The sequence below is a fragment of the Lepidochelys olivacea genome, assembly GCF_965140295.1.
Source record: "Lepidochelys olivacea isolate rLepOli2 genome assembly, chromosome: 3".
NCBI classification, from domain to species: Eukaryota; Metazoa; Chordata; order Testudines; family Cheloniidae; genus Lepidochelys; species Lepidochelys olivacea.
Genome location: NC_140413.1, coordinates 80,941,606 through 80,967,738, shown reverse-complemented (window position 1 = coordinate 80,967,738; position 26,133 = coordinate 80,941,606). Strand labels below are relative to the sequence as shown.

Below are 26,133 nucleotides of genomic sequence, written 5' to 3'. Positions count from 1 at the left end.
AGAAAAAAAATACAATCTTCTATCGCAGTGTTTCCCAAACTTGGGACACCGCTTGTTCAGGGAAAGCCCCTGACGGACCCGGATGGTTTGTTTACCTGCTGCGTCTGCAGGTTTGGCCAATCGCGGCTCCCACTGGCCGCAGCCCCCATTGGCTGGGCACAGTGAACCGCAACCAGTGGGAGCCGCGATTGGCCAAACCTGCAGTAAACAAACCGGCTGGGCCCGCCACGGGCTTTCCCTGAACAAACGGCATCCCAAGTTTGGGAAACACTGTTCTATAGTGTAATACAAAATGTGGTCTTTCAGTGGAAAAATGTATCTGTAACTATTTCATATTAATTTCAGAGATAGCATTCTCTTTGGAAATATTTGCTTGAATTAAGCTATTGGGTTTACAAAAGAGTGAGGAAAGAAGAAGAAAATGTGGGGGGGTTTTGCATAATAAATTGATGGGCACAACTGAACCGGATTAAAACTATATATATATCACCATTAATAGCACCATGCTTATTTACCGGAATCTGGGGATCAGTATCACTCTGCAAAAGCAACATACTGATAAAAACACCTTGTAGAATCATTCACACAATACAGTCTACATAAGAACAACATCCCAAATACATTCAAATTTTGCTAATACACCAAACATTGCAATCATGGCTATTCCTAGTCTGAAAAATTATTGTATCAGAAACAAAGGGTTGTGCCCATCTTGTTCAACCTTACTGTAAGTGCATAAAGCTAAGCATACACCTTGCTCTTTGCAAGAATAAATTCCAAATTACTGCAGTAAACAAAGGGCCAAACAACAAAGAGTTTTAATAATTCACTTAGATTTGGTTTATTTTCTAAAATAATAGCTAGATGCTACTGGGAAAAAATGGCACTGGAACATCAAACCATAAACAATTTTGTAAAAAAAAAGTACTTCATCAGTAAGACCCTGATCCTGCACCATGAAAGAAAGAGCTACTGAGCTTAATGAGCCCTGAGATCCCAAATGGGACACCATGTAAGTGTGGTAGTCTGCCTATACAAAACAGCTTGCAAGATCAGGGCATAGACAAGATATGTATAAACAAACACCTTTCCTATCTGTAAATGTACTTTCTACAGTTACAGTTAACACCTATGACTACTATAACTGAGTAAGTTAATTAAGCAACTCTATTCTTTTCAATTTGTCTAATGTATGTTTTATAGCACTTTCCATGTAGTCAGTTTCATGTTTCCCCTATATAATCAATCAGCTTCCTCTCTTGTTGAAAAGCCCTTAAAAATAACAACGGCTTTGTTTACACTAACAAAATGTTATAGTTGTTATTCACCACTGGTGCAGCTCAAACTAGGATAGCAATGGTGGAAGCTGTAGTGCAGACAAGCCTCAGTGCCATACTGTAGCGTAGAGAGTCCAACCATCACATTGTACTATCACTTTTTAAAAAAGCGTATAGATGTCTGCTTAAAAGTCATAGCAAGATCGGGCCCCAAGATTTTAAACACTATGGGACAAATTCTGTCCTGGGTTTTGCTTGTACATCCCCATTACTTGCAATAACATTGCATGGTAGGCTAGAATTTGGCCCCGTGTTCACTTTGGTAGACAAATCAAGGACCTTGCTCCACACATAAGGACTCTTGTGGAGAACTCATTGCAGGATCAGGGCCTCACTCATACAAGTCCATTGAAGTCAATAGGACTACTCAGATGAGTATGTATTACACATACAAGTAAGTATTTGCTGGATCGAGAGTATATGTATCATGAACATAATTGTGTGTGTTGTGTGTGTAATTAAGGATACATTTCTCTACTGCTGCAATTTTTCAATTTGTTTTAACATGATCAACTTTAATTTTTTTAACTGTCTGCTTTTATTACAAGTCCAATTTCTGTTACATCACCTTGTCAACAGACTATCGCCTGATATTTAAAACAAAAAATCCTTGGAAAAAGTAAGGGTTTTTCTGCTCTCTTGCTATCTGCATGCAGACTAGCAAATTTCATAGCTACAAAATTCACCATCCGCACAATTCCACAGGTAGTATAGCAATGGTGAAACCAGTGGCGTACCAAAGCCTTTGGTTCCGCTGCTGCTACCACTGGTGGAACTACATAAATGGTAAATTATAGTTGCGGAGATCAATTCTCCCCCATGTCCAGGCTCTGCTTTGGGGCGACTTATGACTTACTGATGCAGCATCAGTTCAACCCTGCCATTAGTTCCAGCAGCTGACGAGCTGCTTTAAGCTATAGCACTGGAGTAAGGTCCTCTAAGAAATGTTGCACTGGTGGAGAATCTTCATAAGAGGTTCTGCTTTGTCATTCCCCCATTGGCAAAGTAAGGAACAGGACAGGTTAAGGGGCCAGCTCTGTTATCTCTGCCAACTATATATCAGTAGGGAGTGCCCAGATGGAGTTTTGCTACTGCTCAACTAAAAAACCTTTGCAAACATTTCTGTAATTTTTTTTTAAATATATGTCAGGAGATAATATTTAAAGATGCTCTATCAGAAACTGGATTTATTTTTTAAAAGTAACCTATTTCAAAAAATTGAATTTGACAGTGTCCTAACAACCTTTGAAAAATTACAAACATGAAAGCAACTTGTTAACCTCTCATTTTAACTTATCCTTTGGTAAACAAAAAGTGGCCTATAATACAACTGATGCTCTTGATCCTACAAACTTTTACTCAGGTATGTAATCCTTGCTCAGGTGGACTGTCCTACTGATTTCACTGTGTTTGTAAGAGACACAATGACTCCAAGGTTGAAGGATCGGGCCCCTAAATTCTCATATTCAAAGCACATAATGCCATATCCAGAGTTTAAAAGCTTGGGGCCTGATCACACCATTCCTGCAGAATTCCTCTCTAATGGGGCATTCTTTTGTAAAACTGATAGTACCTTATGGCCCTTGGACTAAAAAAAACAAACAAAACCCCACCACCACCCTACTCAAATACAGTACCAATTGGAGAATGTCAACAAAAATGTCATTAGACAGGGTTCACAGGAATGGAACAATTAAAAGGCTCCAACATAATTACATGTTTTGAAAAGCATTATTAGTACTTGGGGATTTTAAAAACAATCAAATATAAATGTAAAAAAGAACAGAGATAAAAGTTTACACTGGAACTTTAAGTAAAGTTACCAACCCTAAGGAAAACATCAGCTAAGCATTCCAGTAACTTAATATGTACAATGAAAAATAACCAAAATATCTTGTAACACATTCCCTATGTCTAATTTATATCTTTAGCTATTGCCATCAATAGTACATATGAAATGCTTGATCGAAACTGGAGGAAAATCACAGAGGTAATGCAAATTGTATTTGCATTGTTAAATAATTCTGGTTTATAAATAATTTTACAAAACAGGTTTGCCACCTAACAAACTAACAATAAAATATCATTGAAGATATCGACAACATAAGAGTTAAATACAATAATCTTTCATCACAACACTATGTTCTTTTGATACAAAATCATAGTTATGTTGTTTTAACATAAACTTACATTTCATTATTTCAAAAAACCCTCCAGAACATACATACATATATTTTTAGAACAACTATTACAGTTAAATGTATTATCAGAGTTGTGATGAGAGGACAGAGAGCTAGATCCTCACTTGGTGTAAACTGACACAATCCCATTGAAGTCTGTGGAACTACACTAATTTACGCCAACTGAGAATCTGTCCCAGAATGATTACATCATCATTACTGCCTTTTGAGATCTAACAGCACATTTGAATACACTTATACACACAAATTTGTCTGTTCTACTAAGATTTGTCTGTTCTACTAAGAAATTCAGAAAGATTTGCTCATACTTTAATATTAAAATAGTTACAACCTCAGTCCTGCATCAGGATCTGCTAACGCAACCCCCTGCACACAATGAAAATCAACGGATCAAGGTCTATTTTACAAAATGTATCTTAAAGAGACTTCCCTTATAACAGAATTCTCAGTGTGGATGAAGCATTTTTAAAAGAGAAAATAATGATGTCCTCTCCTCTCCCTTATTTATTTAAGTCACAAGCATTTAGGGCCTGATATTACAGTCCTTACACAGAGAAAATTCCCATTAATCCCAACAGGCATTTTGCCTGGAGAGCCTGCAGCAATGGACTCTGCGTCCAATAATTATTTAGATCTAAAACTGTCATATCTTTATGGACTTAATCTAGAAACCCCTTTGTTTACATGTGTAGTCCTTACTCAAAAGGGTAAATGTTTGCAGGATTAAGATCTACAATAATTAATCTATTTGAATCTCTCTCATGTGAGAAGACCATTTTTTCCTTCAAATCAAACAAGAGCAAAAAATGTTAGGGAGTATATGACGGCTTTCTTGCTGTTTGTGTTACAGCATTAAAAGAAACTAAGAAATCGTTTAGCAGAAAAGTGTAAGGTACAAGATCAAAAGGAAGCTCAAGAACATTTTATAAAAACATTTAGAATTAAAACATTTGATCCAGATAGAAAAAGTGGGCATTTTGTTGCTGATGAAAAGTTATGCATTTATGTTTACAAAGTAAAATTTACAGAAAAAATACTCAAGGTTCTAAAATACTAAATTAAAATATCCTTCTTTAGCAGCACACATTTTGCTTAATAAATAAGAAGAAATCTAGTTACTGATTTGAGGACTGAAGAAGCCAGAGAATTTCTAACTTTTCACCATAACTGCACACATGCCTCCAGAAAAGTATACTTGTGTTTATTTTGAACAAAAAATAAGCAAGCAAATTAATGAATCGTATCTTATCATTATAAAGTTATAACATGTTTCTTTTTTAATAGGATTTATGTTTGTAGTATAAACAAACAGAAATAAGGCACCACACTACTGCTGTTAAAATGTGTTTATCATCAGATTTCTCTTTGACATAAAAAGCAAACCCAACCCCCACACAAAAGCTAGGTGGGTGGGTACCCCTCCCCCATCTCAGTTACCATGTGCGTTCTGAGAAAATATGGTAACATTCAGAAACCTCAAAGGTAGCTAGAAGACGGGATAGGAAACATTTTCCTCCCAAGCTCAGCACAACTCTACAATGCAAACTTTAGAAAGATGCAAAGGATTAGTATTGTTTTTTTTTTAAACATTACTATCTTGAGTTACACATCCTAAGCATTACTAAAATAAAAGCATGGTTTTAAACAAGGAGCAGCATTTCAAGATAAACATCAATTATTGTTAGCATGCATCCTGTGTTATGAATTCCATATGATCCATTTCAACCAAAATTGTTATAAATGCTAAAATTGGATTTCTAATGTCTGATTCATTCTGATTCACCTTCAACCTTATCTCTGACTCACTAAAAGGGAAGTCACATGACTAAAGCAGTGAACGGAACAACCGTTTTCTTTCCTTTCTGGAGAAGGAGGGGGGTGGGGGTGGGGAACACCCAAAACCTTTCTGAAGGAGAAACAAAAGCTTGGTATTAGCTGTCCAGGGCCATTCATGGGTGGGGCCTGCATGCCAAAAAGCTGTAATAGGCTGGGGTTAATCTTAATGGGGGCCCACTTTAACCCTCTGAATGCACCAAAAAAACATGAAAACAGCTTTCACCACCCAGGTCTACTTGCAACAGCACTCACATGAAAACAACAGGCATTCTACACAGGGCAGAACTACAACGGGAACAGTTCTACTGGGGCATCATTCACAATTTAGAAACAATGGAGCCTCTTTGTTTTTTAGAATCACCTCTACGGTGCTGCCATCTTTATTTTTTAAAAATACCATCCCCCCACTCAGCACTATATACACTTCAGGAGCTTCTTGAATAAATAGGAGTATCCGATGACCAGGCTGTTGGGTGGTCCTAAAGTCTTGAACTAAAGGCTGTATACTTTATTTGGGATGCAAAGATAAGAACAAAGTGTTGGGTGTTTGTTTAAACCTAGGTTCAGTTTAAAAGTGGTTACATCATTAATAGTGCTTCATGTAAACATATGCTAGTATTGTTCTAAGTGTCAGCATAAATATAACTAAACTTTTGAAGAAAAAAATGACTATACTCGTATAAATCCTGATTTTTTTTTTTATTTTTACGTATTAAATCTCTAAGCCTTATTTACAGCAATCTATCTTTAATTATTCTGCAGTTGTTCACACTGGGTCTTTACAATGGAAAAACAAGATAGCCTATATTCTCACTGCACTAGTATTTTGATAATGTTCCCATCTAAATTAAGTTGAAAAATATATAGCCATTTCACTTTGTGAAATAACCAAATTTAACCCTATGCATTTTAACTTAAAAAAGTACTAATTTGTTAGTCTCTAAGGTGCCACAAGTACTCCTTTTCTTTTTGTGAATACAGACTAACACGGCTGCTACTCGGAAACCTAGAATGAGTCAGATCCTCTGAACAACCCCATATGTGAGATATCATTATTTGGATTCTCACAGACATTAAGTATTTTCAGTACTGTATCATGTGCTAAATTAGCTGCCTTTTAAAACACTTTAAACCATATTAAGAGACTAATAAAAAGAGAATCTTTGAATCTTCTACATCAATCACTAGCACTATTAACTAGAGGCAGAGGACTGGGTTATAAATGGCCCAAGGAAGGGATAGGCAATGAATAGCCCGCCCCTGACCCTGGTTTCCCTGGTTTGATCAAGAGAGTCTGCAACCTGAGCCAAAAGGGTGCAAATTCCTCACCATTCAGAATTCTTCAATGGAGTGGGGGAGGAAACTGTTAAGGAGGCACACATCCAAATGCATCTGCATGCAGACTCTGTTTACAACTTAACCTCTGAATTACTCTGTTCTTACACACAAAAAATCATACTGAATTTATTTAAGTTCATTGAACGCCCAGGTGTATTATATCTGTTAGAAAACTGCAATATATTATATGCCTCCTTTTAAAATGAGTGTCTGTTTCTTCTAGTTAAAACCTTAAACTGACTCATGGTTCATGCAAAACTATTCATTTTTAATTCATTCATTTAAAAAAGTCAAATTAAGGACCCAATCCTGCTTCCTCTGCAGTCAATGGTTTTGCCACTAACTTGAACAGGAGTGGGATTGGACTGATTGTGTCTTTGAATCAATCATGTCATTTAATCAATATTTTAAAAAGAAACATTGAAGAGCTGAAAAAAGGATTCCAGGTGTTCTGTTCATTAAGTTAGTTTTGGTAATAATCAGCTATTATTCATACAGTTCAAAATGCCATCTTTGGAGAAAAATATGCTTAAGTGGAAACTATTCTTAAAGGAATTCAATTCAAATATCCTTTTGAACCAATGGAGTTACTACAGCATTTAACCTGCTTAGATTGCAGCACCCTCATTATAAAGGCAGCAGGAAACAAAGCCAGTTTTATATAGGCTGAAGAAACATGTACTACTTGAATATGAATATCACACAATGAATGAGGAATAAATAAAACATTTAGATCAAGGAAGTCATAGAGAGATCTGTGTAAGAAGCCAGAGGGTGAAAATAGAGGGTCTGATGCTCCACACTTATCTGTGTAGTACTCCATTGCAATCAACAGAGCTATGACTGGCATAAAAAAAGTGTAAGTGGAGATTCAGGCCCTGAGTATCTACAATCAGTAATGGACCAAAAGTAGTTATATTGCTGTGAGAATGCAATGGTCATGAAATGGCACCGACCAATATAAAACCCATCTGAAAATAAGTATGGTCTCTTCAATTACTTTACACAGCATGCTGCATGATCAAAAACTACAAATAACAAAGATGGTTAGACATATTCCTTCAGTGAGGCTTTGAAAGATGCAAAGATGCTGCTCCTATTCTTTTAAAAAATAAACATTTAATACACACATTTTTATATTAAGCAATTCAAATCAGTAATGTTTAAGATGTTTATTTTAGCATTTTGGCTATCACTTGGATTTATTTTACTAGCTTTTTGACAAATACAATTCTACTGTGATTTTTAGGGTAAAAATTGATATTATAAATATGGCTGGAAACCTTTGTATAGATCTCTTACTACTGTTTCTCACCATTTGCTTCATGGAAACTAGACAGTTCAACAAATGAACAAGTGTTACTGATAAAGAAAATATTTTCTTTAATAAATGTGTCAAAACTCTTTTTTTACTACAGTAATGTAATATTTAGTATCTTCTAACAAGCAAATTCAGCCATAGTTCTGAATAAACTATATGTTACTTGATAATCTTCTTCCACAGAGATTAAGAGAACTAGCTATCTTTCTATCATTTCTACAATTTGGCAGTGATGCAACTGTGCCTCATAGAAGTGCCTAATAATGAGTTGTATACTCCAAATTAAATACACAGTGTAGGAGAAAAAAGTTATACAAACAACAGATAGTAAATATATTAGTCTCACAACAAAATATTAACAGGATTCTTTCTCTGAAAATGTAGGTTTTTATAAATCTATATTTTGCTCTAGATTATTTCAAAGAAGGATGATTTGAGAATATTTATTGTCTGTTTGAAACCCTAAGAATTTCAAACGAACATACCCACAAAGGTGAAGCTGCATTCAAATTAACCATTAAGAACCTGGTGGAACAAAACAAAGGAAGCCAAAGGAGCAATGTCTCTCACATAAGATGTAAACATGAGGGGGTCATACGCTACCTTCAATGCACATGCACAGCTAAATGTGCTACATTATAATCTTACGTTCATGCAAATGAAATGGCTACACAATTAATTTTCTTTTCATTCTGCTACTTAAAGGAAGTGAGGGGCTTGGTATACTAAACTCCCACTGGAAATAGACAGAGCTATACTGAGTAATCACCCCCCATATATAAAGAAACCTAAATGCTTACTTGATAGGAAACTTGTGTTTTAAGGCTTCATTTTCCTCACTGAAGTCACTGCAAAAAATCCTTGGGTGAAATCCTGGCCCCACTGAAGGAAATGCATTTGTGCCACTATTTTAAAGAAGCCAGGATTTTACCTTTTTTGATTTCAACAAAATGGGGCCCTTAAAGTCTAACTAAAATGTCTTGGACCTTCAATAGATAGTTTTAATTATGGAAAAAAGTCAAATTAAGATGCATTAGTCATTTTTGTTTTAGAAAATTATTTCAAATTTTATAATCATTTAACAAGTGGACTATATTAATCTCTCTAGAAAATAATGATATCATGATACACCAGAAGGCAATCATTTCATGTTGATTATCTCAATATTTCTCAAGAGAATATAACATATTATAGCTATATTTCACAGAGGATCTAATGAGCTCAATAGTGCTTAGCTCTCACTTTTTCCCTACTGAATAATGTGCATATACCAGTTATACAGTGAACTAAACAAACAATACTAAGTGAAACAGGCACTGTAAAAAACGGAGATGACTATATAAGCACTACATCATTTTGTACACAAAAACGAACTGTTTTCAGTACTGATACCTATATAGAAGTATTCTAATCATAGTCTTATTAAAAAAGAGAAACAGACTGATCAGTCTACAATTTAAAACATTAGACAAACTATTGAAAAGTCAGAAGGTTAAAAATTCTCATAAGAATTAATATTGCTTTTCCAAAGGGCTAGTGTTTAAAATGCTGCGGTATTAGAACCTGGTCCTAGAAATCTTTATGCAAAGAAATAGTCCTCAATTTAATGGGTCATCCCAAATGAGCTGGGCTACCCATGTGACTAAGTCTGCAATATTAAGCCGGTAGACACAAGCATGACAAGCACTGAATGGTATGGCCTGTTTTCCTTAAAAATAAACAACGGTAATATTTAAACACTCCTTTCTACATACTTTTTAAAACATACAACTAAAAATTAAACTGCTGTAATACAAAAAAAAAAATCCTTCCCTATAAAATGATATGCTATTTCTAAAGGTATTGATTTCTTTGAGGAAAACGTGTCCAGGAGGACTGATTTTTCCTAAAGAGTTTTACACTCAGTGAAAAATAATGTACCAATTAATTTATTAAAAAAAAAAAAGTTTTTGTGCTCGAATTTTTTTGCAGAATTACAAAATAACATCCGTTGACTTTTCCATTAGCATATTAAAGTTCAATTTGCAGAAATATTTTTTAAATGGCAGTTTAAAATATACTTACTAACACACAGAAAACCATGCAGAGATGTATGTACATACGTTTTCATAAAAATACATATCCATTCATACAGTAACATATTATATTGAGCACAATACTCAAATCTGGTGTGGAGGCACAGGGCCTCCACCATGGTTCGACCTGCAAGTTTGTGGCAATTGTCTGAGCATTTCCCACTGGAGGGGCAAATTCCTCCCATCAACAGGATGTATATGTGTGGGGTGGAGGGTGTCATTCCATTTGGGGATCATCGCACAAATTTCTTCCGACATCCTTCCTTCCTGTGGGAAAGGATGCTCTGAGCTTAAGTAATTTTTCAACAGAAAAAACTAAAAATGCCTTATCAGCATGGGAGCTTTGCATATCTTAATGTATCAAAGCAGATTGGCAGATTAGTGGTCTATTGACAGGTTAGTCATATGAGACGACACATAGCACACATATATTGTACTAGAAAATAGTATGTAGTAAACATGATATAAAAAGTTACATGATCAGTCTGGTTCATGAACTTGTGATCTACAACATCTTATATTATATAATTTTAAGGACAAGTAAACAAATTTGAATTAAAGACACTGAACCAAACTCGATGCTGATTTACACATTATGTACCTCACAGGGACTATATCAGGACAGACTACAGTTCACTATCTTTAAACCACAAGAAAGCTATGATTAAATAACATTAAGGAAACTACACTGGAAACACAACAGCAGCACAGTGGTAGCGCTTCAGTGTAGACACTACCTATGCTGCCAGGAGAGGCTTTTCCACTGGCATAAATAATCCACCTCTCTGAGAGGCGGTAACTAGGTTGATGGATGAATTCTTCCATGGACTCAGCCCTGTCTACACCAGGAGTTACATTGGCTTAAATACACCACTCAGGGGCGTTGATTTTTCACACCCCTGAGTGACGTTGCTGGGTCCACCTAACTTTTTAGTGATGACCAAGCCAAAGGATTTGAATTAAATCAATAACAGCAAGAAAATTCAGAGGGTAGGCTTAAAATCCATTCCTAATCCACCATGTTGGGGGTAGGTATTGAATGGGTTTCAAAAGTCAAGGGGACTGCCCATGTTAGAAAAGTGGGCAGAATTTAGCCCTTCTGTGCTGCAATATCTAAGAAAAACAATGTGGAATGATTTATGTATAATAGGCCTGAATTTCTCTCAGCGATTCAGCTCAGTCCCTTTGACATAGATCTATGTGATTTCTTGACCTCATTGTTTATGGCAGTTTAAAAAAAAGATCGACATGTAGAAATAAGAAGAGATGTGTTAATGATTCATTCAATTCATTATTTTCTAGTTTCACATCAATAATGGCTAACTGTTCAAATGTCAAAATTGTATGTCTTAGAGTAGACCACACAACTTAACAATATATGATATCAATACATGTCAAAATATTAAATCTATATGGGCCTGATCCAAAATCTACAGAAGCCAATGGGTCTTTCAGGTGACTTCAGTGGGTTTTCGATTAGGCCTTATATGCATTTGTACATTCCAAATATCAAAAGTCTAGTAAGCATTCTTGAGACATTACTGCACAGGCACAGGAAATGTTTTTAAAGCCCATATTTCAGCCAATATTGTATTTTTGAAACTAGCCTATAAAGTCGACCAAGACTTTTCAGTAACGCCTTACAAAATGCTGTTGTAAAAAACATAGAGCAGTTTTAAAGTTAGTGCACAGGGTTAGTTTATAGATTTTAAGGACTTCTGTACTTCAAAAACAACCATGTTTGTATTTATTTTAGTCTGTTCAAAACTACACACGGGAAAGCACTTTTATGCTAAATCATCTGAGGGATAACTTTGTTATATGAATTGATATAACCATGAACAATAGGAAGTTATAACAGAAATGGTAAAGGAGCCTCAAGTGGTACTATAATAATATTATAGTAGAAAAATAAAGCTGTGTATCTATAAATTACTATGACTCATTAATAGAGGACCTCAATTGGGAAAATATTTCTTTGATGTCGGCTTCACTGATTAAAAATACACACTCATTAGTATAATTATTTTATAATAATATCCAATATTTTCTAATAAAGCTGTATACATTCCATAAAAACAATGAAGGAATTCTGGGGTTTTTTTGAGCCAACTCTATATACTCCAAATTAATGTTGATTATGTCTTTTCTCAGTGATTCTTACAAGACAAATATCCTAATTAATAAATAATAGATAAAAAGCAACTGAAACAAGGATATTTTCAAAAGAGAATTTTTTAAAGCAACTCAAAGGAAATGACTACACTACAAATTATAAACTTGTCATTTCATAAAGTCATATTTTTGAAATTATAACAACAACTTAAACACTAACATTTAATTGGAAAATATACAAAAAATACAGGCCAAGCTCTAAACTATTAATATATTGCTATAATTTTGGTAAAAATATTTAAAATATGAAAATATAATATTGCTACATTCTGTTCTTCACTAATATTCATACAGCTATAGGAGAAATAATTTAAGTTATTCATTAGAATGAGATGTTTTAAAATAAATCTTTTTGTGAAATGAGATGATCATAGAACTAAATGTGATCAATAACTCAAGAGTTATGTTCTCCATACTAATTAATAAATATTTCACAGATTTAGTGACAGCTTTCTTGTATTACCAGCTAAATTGAATCAGAGTACACATAACTATTATTTTTTAATACTGGGTAATCTAGAAACTCCCATTATTACAATAATCCATATTTAAAATGTTTTAAAGCAACAGCAAAATATGTTTAATTTATCCATTAAAATGCCACAGTTTAGGGCTGATACTACAGACTCTCAGAGATATGTCAGAGTTGGGCTGGACTCTACCATCCTGCGTATCTACCCAAAGGATGGAATATGAAGGGCTAAGAAACTCTTTAGCGGAATTTCCTCAAAGTCTTCCTCTGTGGTGAGAGGATCTTGTAGGAGACAGGGATGCAGCCTCTCCTACTGTACTGATCTCCAGGATCCAGAGGAACCCTTTTAAAAGTTAGCTCTACTAACTCTGGCTCTCCATCCCCTACTGGAGCTATGCTCCCACAGTCCTAGCATTTTGCATCTATGGAAGGAAAAAAAAACCCTACTCTGTCTATAGGGAAGAGGAAAGGCAGGTGGGCAGTGGTGTCACCCTGGAACCTGATTAGGTCTTCCCTATACTAGACTGCCACAATAGCTATACTGGCCTTCCCCTAGTGGAGATGCAGCTTATACTGGCAAAAAATGTTGCCAGAATTGCTTATACCCGTTTCACAAATGAATTAAACTATACCAGCAAAATTAACTATTTTATGGGTATAATCGTGTCTACTGTGGGGCTTCTTGGCAGTAGGAAAATGTCTTAAAGAAACACAGCCTTCACTGATATTATGATACCAGTAAAAGTTTCTTGCGTAGACCTGACCTGAGTGAATAACCCTTGAAAAACTTGAAAGGATTACTGTCAATTGAATTACATAATTGATAATTCAATTGACTCATTTTTAGAAATTCCAGTTTCTGGAAAATCATCCTTTAAACTGCAGATCCATTTTGTTTAGATTCCCTTAAGAAATGTTATAAAAATGTTCTTCTGCTCTCTTGTTGATATTTATAATGGGCTTTTCACCAAACTAGTAAGGTCAAGAGCCTCAAAGGTATTTAAGCTCCCAACTTTCATTGGAGTCTATGGGAGTTAGGTGTCTAAACACCTTTGAGAATCTCAGCCTATCTAAAGGTCTGACCTTGCCTTCACTGGTGTCATCCTAACTGGCTATACAGGGGAAACAGATTCTAAACAATGTGCTGTCAAAACACAAAGTAAATAAACTTAAAAAAGAAAGAGAAATATTTTTTCAGTTACAGTAATTGTATTAGGAACAAAATTTTCACACCAATATGATTTACTTAGGATTGTAAGCTCTCTGAGGCAAGGTTGTCTTTTCACTAGGTGAATGTAGAGTGTACATAATGGAGCCCTGATCCCTAACTGGGGCTTCCTCGTGCTACCTCAGGACAAATAATAACAAAAATTTCCAAGTTGATTTTCTTTTAATGTAGGCACATATATCTGCTTGGATACCCTCTCTGTATGAAGGGTAAAAAGTGTTCCAAACAGAATGTCCTCCTCCTTCCATGCTCCCAAGCTCATGCAAGACTTCCTCAGAGTTGGAGGAAGGGAGAAGTAAGTTCTGGAGAAGCATCTGTAGACTTGTGTTTCCCTTTGCTCGTGCAAGGGAGCATTTGGTCCCAAATAATTGGACCAATAGTGACCAACTGTAGGTCCCCTGAAGGTGTAACAATTTGTGATTTATGTCTAGAAAAAAATAATATTTACAATTGCTTAGCATGACAGGAGCTGATCCAACTCCATTCACGTCAATGGGAGTCTTTCCACTGACTTCAATGGAATTCCATACTGCATGTGTCTTCAGATTAAAAACGCACAAAGATGTTAGCTTTAAATGTAAATAGATTCTGTTCAGAGGCATTTATCACAGATGAAGGCTCCCTTACTAGGATTCTCAAAGGAGAGGCTGATTCAGTTAACTGTGAATCATATTGTAAACCAGTGGTGGATTAAAGATTTTGCCGCCCCTAGGCCCTGAAATAATTGCCACCCCCACCCCCCACTCCAGTTCACGTCCGCTCCACCTCCTCCCCTGAGCATGCAGCCAGGTCCTGTTTCTCCCTGCTCCCTGCCATTGCTTGTTCGCGAAACAGCTTCATGAAGGAGGGCGGAAGAGGGGGGAATGCAGCGCCCTCAGGAGAGGAGGTAGGGCTGGGGCGGGGATTTGAGGAAGGGGACCAATAGGGGCAGGGAGGGGGTGGGGAAGGTATGGAGTTGGGGCGGGGCCGGGTGCGGAAGGCGCAAACCAGTGCTGCAGGAAGCAGCCTCTGGCTGCTGTTATAAATTTGCTGCCCCAGCAAATTTGCTGCCCTAGGCCTAGGCCTTGTCGGCCTAGGCATTAATACGCCGCTGTTGTAAACACTCATTAAGATTTTTTTGTGGTTTACCAGAACTAAACCACCACCACAAATCCCTCCACCCAGCAATTTAAAGCTGTTTCCAAACATCCAACCTGTACACTCCGCACACTGGTTTGAAGGAAGCAGCTCTCCTCCCCAGGAATCCCTCATCAGGTATCCCACTCTGTCACTTCTCCTGGAATCCTCCCACATGACCATTCCATGATGGCCCTGCAAGCCACTGCCTAGATTCCCAATGAATGGGCTCAGGCCCCTGAGCAAGTCTCAGTACCAATAGCTGGGCCCAGACTTTTTATTGCAGATCTGAGTTCAAGCCTGATTCCCTCTGATCTCCTTGTTGCCAACAGACACGCAGTTTGCTCCTCACTTGCTCACCTACAGGCTTCTCTCTCCTGGCTCCTCAAGTGTCTTCCATCCATTTTTATTTAGATTGGGGTTTGGGTTTGTCTGCCCCCAAACAACAGTTCAGGGAGCCAGGTTAGGAGCAGCAGGCCTCACACAGAGACTGCTGTACTCCGAAGTGGAACTGCTATGTTGCACGCAGCAGGGGAAAACAGCCTGCCATTCACCCCTCTTGCTCATCAAAACTTCAAGTCACTGTATACAAGCTTTTTCAAGCCCGGATCATCATAAGAAAGAGATGTACTAGATCACTAGATGTACCTTCCCTCCCTCCCCCCCCCCCCCCACACACACACGGAGAAGATCTAGACCCTGGCATCAGGGACATTAGATATTAAATGTAATACTCTATGCCAAGTCCTGCATTTCTTGTACCAATAAAACTTTGCTTGCCCTAGTTGACATCAGTAGCAGCTTTGGATACAAAAGAAATTCATGATCAGGTGCCTAATCTTAAAGAGACAATCAACTTAAAATCTAGTGATTAAAAACAATAGTTGAAAACAGATTCTATTTGGGGTATTATATCTACCCCTAAATTCCCCAATCAATATTTTTGTTTCTTGTGTTTTAAAATTACATTGTATATTATTGTAGATGCTTTTTTTCTCTCTATCACTTTCCAGTGTTGCGTGAAAGACCCACTAAAACAAGGGAAAGAATGCAATTTACTATATACAACATGAGGTCAAATGCATGAAGTAACTGAAAAACAAAACAAAACAAAAAATCCTCAGATTTCTTCCAGTTTCAGTAGACTTAAGTGTAACAATAGTAGTTAAAACAAGTTTCAGATGGAAATGTGTGCTTTTAGCTAATGCTGGTCATTTAAATACAGATATAGAAAGCATCCTGTTTTAAGTCCCAAAATCTTTATGCAAAAATCAATCCCATTATGGCAATAATTTTGGGCTGCAGGACCAGACCCTAATATAGGACATCCCCACTATCTGCATCTTCTAAACAAATCCACCTAGGCAAGGATCTTAAAATTCAGAAACAGAACACAAGGTTATGAAGTTTTCATGTGTAATAAACACTTATAAATTGCATCTATTTACATTTAAAACCAACAAAAACTGCTCTTTTTTGTGTGTGTGATCACATAAACAGTCTTGTTAAGCACTTTCAAAGTTAAACCTTCTTCCCAAGGTAAACCATAGAATAATTAGAGCTGGAAGGGACCTACAGTGGGTCAGAGTTCACCCCTCCCCCTTGGTTAAAAAAACGTTATATACAAACATCTCAGCAGTTAAACTAACTTCAAGCATCAACCCTTTTACTGTGATCTTGGGGCTAAAACCTCACATATAATCCGTTTTAGTTTACAGAACTGTAGACCTTTTAAACTGCTGTACTTAAACTTATGCAGAATCACAAGAAGTTTCTATCATTGCACACTCATTAGGCCCAGCTCTGCCCTCTGATAAATACACGCATCTCCCACTAAAGACAGGATCTATTATAAAGCAGCTAATGTGGAATTTAAGGTGTGAAGAACAACAATACTGAGCCAAATCCAGTATGGTACAACTCTGTTGAAGTCAACATAGTTACACTATGCAGAATTTGGCCCATTATATTTACTCTTATAAAAATAAATGATAGTCCCATTAATGCAATTTGAGTAAAGAGTGATTCAGAAACAAACAGGTTAACTATTCTATAACTTCCTTCTGGAAATAATGAATAGCTCAAACAAAAGATCAACATGAAGATGCTGAATACATGGACAGGCATATGCAAACCAAATCTGAAAAGGACTTGAGTGTAAATGTTTACAAATGTACTCTACTTTAATTATAATATATAAATATAGAGAGACCTCTGGTATGTTTCCATCTGAAATAATGTGTTTGGCTCTGAGTACCTCATTACCAGAAAGATAATGACAAGCCGAAGGTAGTTCAGAGAAGATCAATCAAAATCAGAGTGCTGAAGGGAATAACTTAAAAAGAAGAGTTAAAGGCTCAATACTGCAGCTGTTCCATGCACAGAACTTCCATTGACTTAAAGAAGTATGGGCTCTAAAAAAGACCTAAATATGCACAGCTTAGTTAACCAATGACAAAGGGAAAACATGATTATAGTGCACACATAATTGAGGGGTGTAAACACCACAGAGGGAGATAAATTATTTACAGTGCTACAAGTAAATAGAAGTGGGTATAATAGGATGAAATCATTAAAGGGAATTTGGACTGAATATCAGGAAAGTCTTCCTGACAGCAAAATCTCTTAGGCTTTGAAAAATTTCTCAAGTGAAGGGGATGGAAAATCCTATCATTGGGAATATTTAAAGCTCGGCTAGACAAAACACTAGAAGTGTATTTGTAGGGAACAATCCTGCATAAGCAATCCTGTATAGGTACTAAATTATGTGGGTTTTTCCTATTCTTAATTTGTAGGATTCTCTGATACATAGTATCTAAAAAGTCTAGTTGTATGTATGACAAGCCCTGTACATAAGTATGTGCTGTAGTAGAAGACACAATAGTTCTAAAATAGTATACAGCAATATTTATCCTGACAAATTCATAATATGACTGCAAACCCTTTCTCACATGAACAATATTTCTGACTTCAATAGTCAAATGATTAAGACCTAATTGCACGAGTACAGCTTTGGAGGATGGGGCCCATTGAACGTACAGATACCAGACTCTATTTTAACAGCATGCAATCTCTTCTTTGTATAACATTTCAGATTTTAAAAGGGCCTTATGTTGTTGTGGCTATCTATCCACCAGTGGCTACTGTCACCTTCAAATCAGCTAGCCAAGTAGCACAATTATTCTGTAATAATGAAGTATGTGAAATTCAAACTCAACCCGAGTTAGGCGTTGCTCCTCTTATAATCCCCCCCATTATATTAAAGCTTTGGGAAAGAGAAGAGACTAATGTCACCATAAGCCCTGCATTTAATGAATATTTCACCAAGAAAAAACAAAGTGGGATATATTAAAATACTTTCTTTGGTGTAATGAGAGCAATTAATTATGAACCACTGATAAATTAGTGCATTAAGACATACATTTGAGAAAAATCCAAAATTATTAATGAGGTTCACAGTTTAAACCAATTAGCTATACTATCTTTTATGGTATTGTGTACTAGCAGAAATCTGTAAATCCATACAAATATTTATGACATGTAGATTAGTTCAGTATCTCCAAACATTTATGCTTGAAATGATTTCCTCCTGCATAACTCACTTATTGGCTTATTAAATGTCCCCATCTTCTATGTGACACAAAATACAAACTGGCTTCAACATTTCCTACAATTTTATTTGATTATCTTTTGACTTTCTATGAATATTTTCTATTGTGTAAGTAAATTACACATGACTTACTTTAAAGTGTGTATCAATAGCAAAGTCCTACACATAATATGATCACTTAACATTTTCTGCAGTTACACAGTTCTAAGAATATTGTTTTCAAATATTTTATTTTATTAATCAATTTGCTATCCTTTAAACACTTGTTTTTTTAATATTAGAGGAGCAAGGAGAACAAAATATGCCAGGGTATTAGACAAAGAGAACTTTTTTTCTTTCTTTCATCTTTAAAATACATTTATGTAATCACAAAGAGCAATTAATGACCTAAAGACAGTTCAGAGGGGAAAAAAGGCAAGGAAACTGATAGCAATCAGATTTGACAATGATTTCAGTAATTCAGTCTCATGAAAAGCAGCAGGAAAGGAGCTGCTTCATCCATGCCTGACAGTGCGAAGCAGGAAGTGTAAGAATGTAAAAACAAAGTATTCCTTTTACATTAAAAATAAAAGCTCTATTTCATTTCACAGTTATACTTAATTCCACATACAAACAGACAATATGGATGAGTAGACCCTGGAGGCAGGGGTGGACATATCACAAAAAGGTCAAAAATCTACCCAAACACCACCACAAAGCAAAGCAACACACCAGCAAGCATTGTTTCTTGTTTCAGTTATCTCCTATCAGCTTCATCCTAAGTATATATTCCTTAAACGTGAATGGTGAAAATGAGCCCAAACGTACAATAATATATGGAATAAAACTAGACCATCAAGATAGAATATCACGTAACAAAACCTCCCCCAAATCATTGTAAACGTCATAGGAAATGGACAACAACGTGAAAAGTTAAGATGCCTTTAGCTTTCCTGACATGGCCATAACCCAGCCTGAAACAGTCTCTTTACTTTGCAGATATTGTTCTCTTTTTCTCTGATCAACTCAGAAGGGTGATGAAATTCAAAATGTCATTCTTGCAATTTGGGACTAATACAAGCATGTGGGAGATCTAGGTACACTGGTTTCTCACAAATCACATCAATAACCTTGGAAGAAGTTTTCTAAACTTCCTGATTAACGTTTCTTGCAGCTGAAACTTTTTCAAATGAAGACATTTGTCTTAGAGTTTCCATGTACAAAATAAGGCTCTAGATACCAGTTAGACATGTTAAAAATATAAACAATGGACACATCTTTATGTTCAGTGTCTTTAAAGAGACAATGTCCTTAGTCTTATTTACTACTAGATATGTTTTCCAAAAGAGATTTTTAAAACAAACAAACAAACAAACACAAACACACACACACACACATACACACAGAGTTTGATGAGTCATGTATTATCAGAGGGATGTTTTCATGTCTGTATCATTGCAAAATAAACCTATTAATTACATTTACTTCTCACCAACTAATCTGGGATGAACTACTTTTAAAAAATGTCTAATTCTACAAGAAGAGTGTTACAAAAAATATTTGTTCACAACAGACCTAATTGATGAATATATTTATTTCTCCTTTTCTGTGTATATTTTTTAATCACCTTTGCACGGAAGGACCTATCTGCTCCTGAGCAGATGACATAGCTGAAAAGTTTAAACCTTATCAAAAACAGGATATGAGATTATTTAAAAAAAAAGAATTCAAAAAGAAAAGTTTGTACCCCAGCCCTGCATTGTGAAGAGATAAAATATCCTTTTGCACAATCCACCAACTATGGATGCTGATCTTATTTGAGTTTTAATGGGCTGATGTAGATAGAACCCCTTCTTAGAGCAGTTTTTATTACATATATACAGATGCATTTAAATATCTAGAACGATAGATTGATTGTTTCCCTTCCAGTGTAACTCGATCACCATTGAACTCAACCCAAAAAAAAAGGGGATGGGGGGTGGGGTGGGGGGAGAAGATGGGAGACAAAAGTTGGTCTTACTTGGTGTACAAAAACATCAACTGGAGACTCCAAAGGGTTTCCTTCCCGGTTGATCATGGAGATGAACCCGAATCCCATTCGCACATTGAACCACTTGCAATGGCCTGTTCCATGCAAAACCTGAGATTCCTCCTCTTCCTGCTCTGGCAACTTCCCGGGCTCGTCTCCACCTTTACTCGCCCCTGCTGAGGAGGGGGAAAAAAACACACACACACACACACACGATGCAAAGCAAAGAGTTAAATTCTGGTAAACGTCCTTTGCCTTGTACAAAGGGATTGCTCAGAGGGGAGAAAAACAACCACCCCCACACACCCGCACATTACAAAATCAACCCGTTTTCTTTCCCTGCACAGAAAACCATTTAAAAAAAGCACACAACCCAAAAAGCAGCCAGGGTAACAGAGAGGAAACCCAACATATGCTCGCTCTCTGTCGCCCGGAACAGCCCACGTTTCTGTATATACGTGTATTTTTCCATTTTACGCCGACTTTCAGCCATACTACACCGCAGAACGCGATACTTTACTTGAATATTGCTGGTTTAGGACCGATCCCATTTTCCAACAGAAATGCTCAGCTAAATTATTCTCTTCTTGCAAAGCGCGGGTGGGGGTGGAGAGGGAATGAGCAAAAAAGGGGCAGATTGCACAACAACGTGTTATTGCACATACAGCGGCGGATCCAGTACTATTTTCCAACGTGCATCCACCTCCCCCCCCTTGAAATCACTTTCAGTTAAAGTTGGGGGGACAGGTGTACAAACGTTTTCGCATCCCTCCACTGAAACTGTGTTTAATCGTACAGGAACAATTCAAACAATAGCCCCATGAAAGCTTTTCAAGTTGTGTGAATCGGTGTGGGCGGTACGGAACATTTTTGGAAATCCGTAACAATAGGTTTGTAGAAAGCCCCTCTGCGCGATCCGATTAAAAAAAAAAAAAAAAGAATGGTGCCTAGTGGGGTTAATAAAGAGGAGGAGGGGGAGGGGAAGAGAGAGAGAGAAAAAAATAATAGAAAAACAATAGAATAAGAAAATTAACCTTCGGCCATGTTGCCCCACGGGCCCTCTGCTCCAAACTCGTGAGATGAAAACTTTCCCTTTGGATCGAAGTGGTCTTCTGCATCAATCTAACATCCTGATTTTGAACGATCACAAATTTAGCTCGCATGGTCTAATGTGCTTTCCCTCTTTTGATTTTTCCCCTTGTCTCTCCCTCAGTTTCTGGCCCCCTACGCACACGTGACTTTGTCAATTACATGCTTTCTTGCGACTAATTTCACATCAGATCCTTAAGGGGTTGGCAAGAGTCTGAAGTAGCCAATCGCCATTTCAATTTAGGCTGACACACCAAAATAATTTATGAATGAACAAGAAAATTCAAATACGAACTTGTCTTACAGCTACTTTGCACACTCCACGGGAAATCGAGATGACGTATTTTGGGGGTTTCTGTGCGCGTGTGTATTTACACATATGTGTAGAGATACACGTATAGCTACATATGGAGTTACATCCAACCCCTAGACATACAACTGAGATTTTATATATATATATATATATATATATATATATATATACTCTGTCATAGGGAGGAGATATATTATGTGAATAGACACACAAATATGTATACAGAATCACATATACTATGTATTACACACATTGCCGTGTGTACAAAAAAATGTACATATTTGCAAGTGTTGCTACTTCCTTAATAAAAGTGGCATTTAAACACCTTTGAATTATAACTGTATTTTTGCCTTTTAACCTTGTATTTATTTTCTTGTAGACACGTGAGCCAAAATTCGACTGCTTCAGGGAATTTAACTCGCTGATCACCTTATTTTAACCTACTTAGGTTGCCAGGAAAACTTTATATGTACTGTACGCAGAAACATATGCACACTTGGGCTCAACATATACACAGAGAATCGCTAGTGTTCCTCCCTTTGTTTCACATGACTATTTCATATTCAAAAGAAACGCGTACCGGAAACGCGATATCACCTTAATATGGTTCAGAATGTGTTGAGGTTTAGCGTTTCAAAACATTTTTGGAGGGGGACGGGGCGAGGGATTGCACTTCACAGGTTTCTCCGCCATCTCTTTCCGGGGGAGGAGATGTGATTAATGACTTCCTAAATAAGAGCCCAGTTTTCAAGCCTAGCATTAGAGTGAACCTCAATCAGCAGCGATTGTTCTCCAGGAGCATGATGGAGGAGGAGGAAAGGCTGAAAGAGAACAGGAGAATTTGCTAGGCAGGAGGAAGACAAAAAAAAAAAAAACAGAGGGAAGAAGACAAAGAGAAGAGGAATAATGCTGGCCTGGAGACTGCACTTTTAAATCTCCACTACTAGTGGGTGGGAGAATCAAGCACATAAAAGAAAAAAAAAATCTAACTGGCTTGATACAGCTTTCACGTGTTCCTTCACGAATTCCCTTGGCATTGGACCTCTCTCAGGTATACAAGTAGGAAAGAACAATGTGTTATTTCTACTACTGTAGTTCGCGACCCACGTATTTCAAATAATAGGTTTTAATATGTTAAGAAAAAATACTTATCAAAAATGCCTATTTCCTTCCTTTTCTTCCTGGGGAAGAACATGGCTAAATATACAGTATATGTTTGGGTAGGCATAAAAAATATAAAATCACATTGCCCATTTTTTCTTGTCAGTAAACATCCTATTCACAGGCACTACACAATCATAAACTAAAATTTGGTGACACTTCTGCCCCTGTAACATTTAAAAGGTAGTTTATACCTTGTTAAAATCTGAGGACACTGGGTTAAATTATTTTTTGATTATTTTCTGGCATTACCCCTCCTGTCCCATCCACACAAACATAAATAAATAAAAAGCCAAAACAACAAACTGTGATCCGCCCAGATCTTGTACAACTGTATTTTATAAAATTTCAAAGCACTTGCTGTTTTAGTCTGCCCAATTAAGCAAACCCCCTTTGCTCTGATAGGCCTGTTTACTCTTTTTGTTGCTTTTCAGGAAAGTGTATAAATCGCTTTCCTTTGTCTTTAATTTCTGTTTGAAATAACAAGGTGCCCAGTTGAACGTTTGGTAAAAAGAGAAGGGGGTGGGCAAGAGTGTAAAAATACAAGCAATCTGGCAAGTGGAGCAGAAGCTCTAAATCCTGAAATTCCTTTGCAGTCTTCAACCGTAAATTTCCTATAGGTTATTTCAACAGTGGAGGTCGACTTCCTACACTGACCTGCCTTTACACATTTGTGCAATAAACCATTCCTTTTTTCGTTTCCACTTCCTAATAAATGCAATTATTTTACTAAGTTAAATCAGTATTCAACTCACTTTATCTACATGAAAGATTAAAAACTAAATATTTCCTATATCTATATCTATATATATATGAACTACTATATATAATTTCAATTCTGATATAATCAATGGAAATATAAAAGCAGGGCAGCTGGAGAGAACAAATATTTAAAGCGTTTTTCTGCAAAAAGATTGAAAATGAATGTAGTGTATATATGAAAATATCTATCAACTATTTGATATGTCTACCAAAACCAGGAGGCATCTATATATATATGATTTTTTAAAATAGTATCTGTTATAAGAGTCTGTATTTTTCTCAGATTGGTCTCCTCTATCTGCATTTGGCTGAAAAATGCAATGGAGACTAGGCTCTTGGGTTTACCGATACTGGACGCAAATAAGTTGACCCAGGTCGTTGTTTTTTTATGGAGAAACTGTCCTTTGTTTCCAGATAGTTTGATATTTTTAAAGCAATACAGTATTATGCTTTTTATCAGAGTAAAGGGAGGAGTGTGAAAACAGCAAAAGAAAGCTGAATGCAAGTATAAGAGCTAGTTGAAAGGATTTCCTACATTACAAAATAAATGCTGATTGTGTAAATTACTCGTGTTGGGGAGGGGGGAGATTTGCAAGTGGTCTTTACTGAGATTTCCAGGCCTCCAGTATTACTGGAATTAAGGTTGGGGTCACCGGACTGGTCACTGGTGTCAGATGTTATCGACTCATTCATTTCCTGCAAAGGACATCAGCCTTTCAAGTTTTGTGGAAGGTAGAGAGCTGTTGCCAGCTGGGAACTCTCAAAAACCTTCCAAAATTCATTCACAAACAATCGGCCACAAACACCCACTTTTTTTAAGCAGACCCAGGTCGGGGGAATTCCAGGATCATGGTCATATTTCAGGCGTTAGAAAGATGCCGCTGTCTTTAACATCGACTTGCTCTCCCCACAGAAAACGTGCTTTTTCGTTGAGATAATTACGCGGAGAAAGAAACGTATTCATGAAGCTGTCCCAGGACTCCTTTGGCATCAAAACGGCCAGAGCTCTGGGTGCCTGTTTTCTAATTTGTCATGTTTCTAAAACTTCTCTGGTTTTAATTTTTTTCTCATTTCCGATTTCTTTTAATACCCTTTCCCACTCCTCCCACCTCCATGTATTTGGATCAAAACTCATGTTTAACACTGTGAAAACTGAGCTCTTAGGATAACTTCGATTTACCATGTTTTGAAAACACTTTGTAGTTTTGCTCAGGTCGCTAATCAAGAAAAGCAGGAGCGCGCGCCTCTGCCATTGCCCTGTGATAACCGCATCGAAAAGGGGGTGGGGGCTTCTCTGTTTGAACTATTATCATCACTCAGAGCTGGAAGCCCCAGGTTCCCCTCCCCCGACGGCCCATTTCACTCAACCGTGCCGGTGTGGCTGCGGGGGAAGAGGGAGCCCGCGCGCGCCGCGCTTGGTGTCCCTTTCTTTTCGTGCAGATCAGAAGTGCCTGGTGCTTGGTGCGATGGTCTCTATTAAAACCAGATCCGCCGCTGCTGCGGTTCTTCCGAAAACGAGGGGGAGGGGCAGCGCCACTGGGGCTGGTCAGGTCAAGTCACCCACCCATCTCTCCTCCCCCACGTGGAGCCCGGTTCCAGGACCTGGCTGAGGGGCGCTCCTGGCTTTGCCTCGGAACTCACCCGCTTGGCAGGGACCAGACGCGACGGCGCCCTCCAAGCCTGGCCCCACGTGAGAGCCGGTGGACTCCCGCCTTTCGGGCACCTCCTGGTTCTAGCCAACCCGGGTCTGCTTCCACCCAGCCAGCCAACTTTCGGCCCCTCCCCACGTGAGGGGGATCCGCAAGGTCCCGCCCGAGCCGCGCTAAGCGGAGTGGACCTGTCATGGGGTGGTTCACGGTGGCTTTCTCATTGGCGCTGGGGGGCCGCCCAGTCCAGCCCCTTCGGCTTCAGGGAGAGCCCGTCCTCTCCAGGTTGTTACCGGCAGGGATGCCCCCGGGAAGTTGCATGTTTGAGGAAAAAGCTCTCCTGGGATGGCGAATTCCCCACTCACAGAACCTGCTCCCTGCTAGGAAGATCGGGTCTGTCCCAGTGGCTCTAGGTAACGCTGCCAACCTTAGAGATGGTTTCAGA

General features: G+C 37.5%; 1 protein-coding gene across 7 annotated transcripts in view; it reads right to left on the bottom strand.

The window, feature by feature from the left end:
* Positions 1-26,133, bottom strand: part of LIN28B (lin-28 homolog B) — a gene marked incomplete at its 5' end in the record, with an annotated part of 122,516 nt that overhangs the window by 92,251 nt on the left and 4,132 nt on the right. Inside the window, 2 exons of one of the 7 annotated variants that reach the window (XM_084622109.1) lie at positions 20,709-20,890; positions 21,752-22,004. In XM_084622109.1, coding sequence (XP_084478235.1) covers positions 20,709-20,890; positions 21,752-21,761 — 192 coding nt within the window. Of the gene's footprint in view, positions 1-20,708; positions 20,894-21,090; positions 21,206-21,237; positions 21,593-21,751; positions 22,005-26,133 lie in introns of those variants that run through there. The other 6 variants (XM_084622108.1, XM_084622110.1, XM_084622106.1 and 3 more) reach the window with 6 other exon arrangements.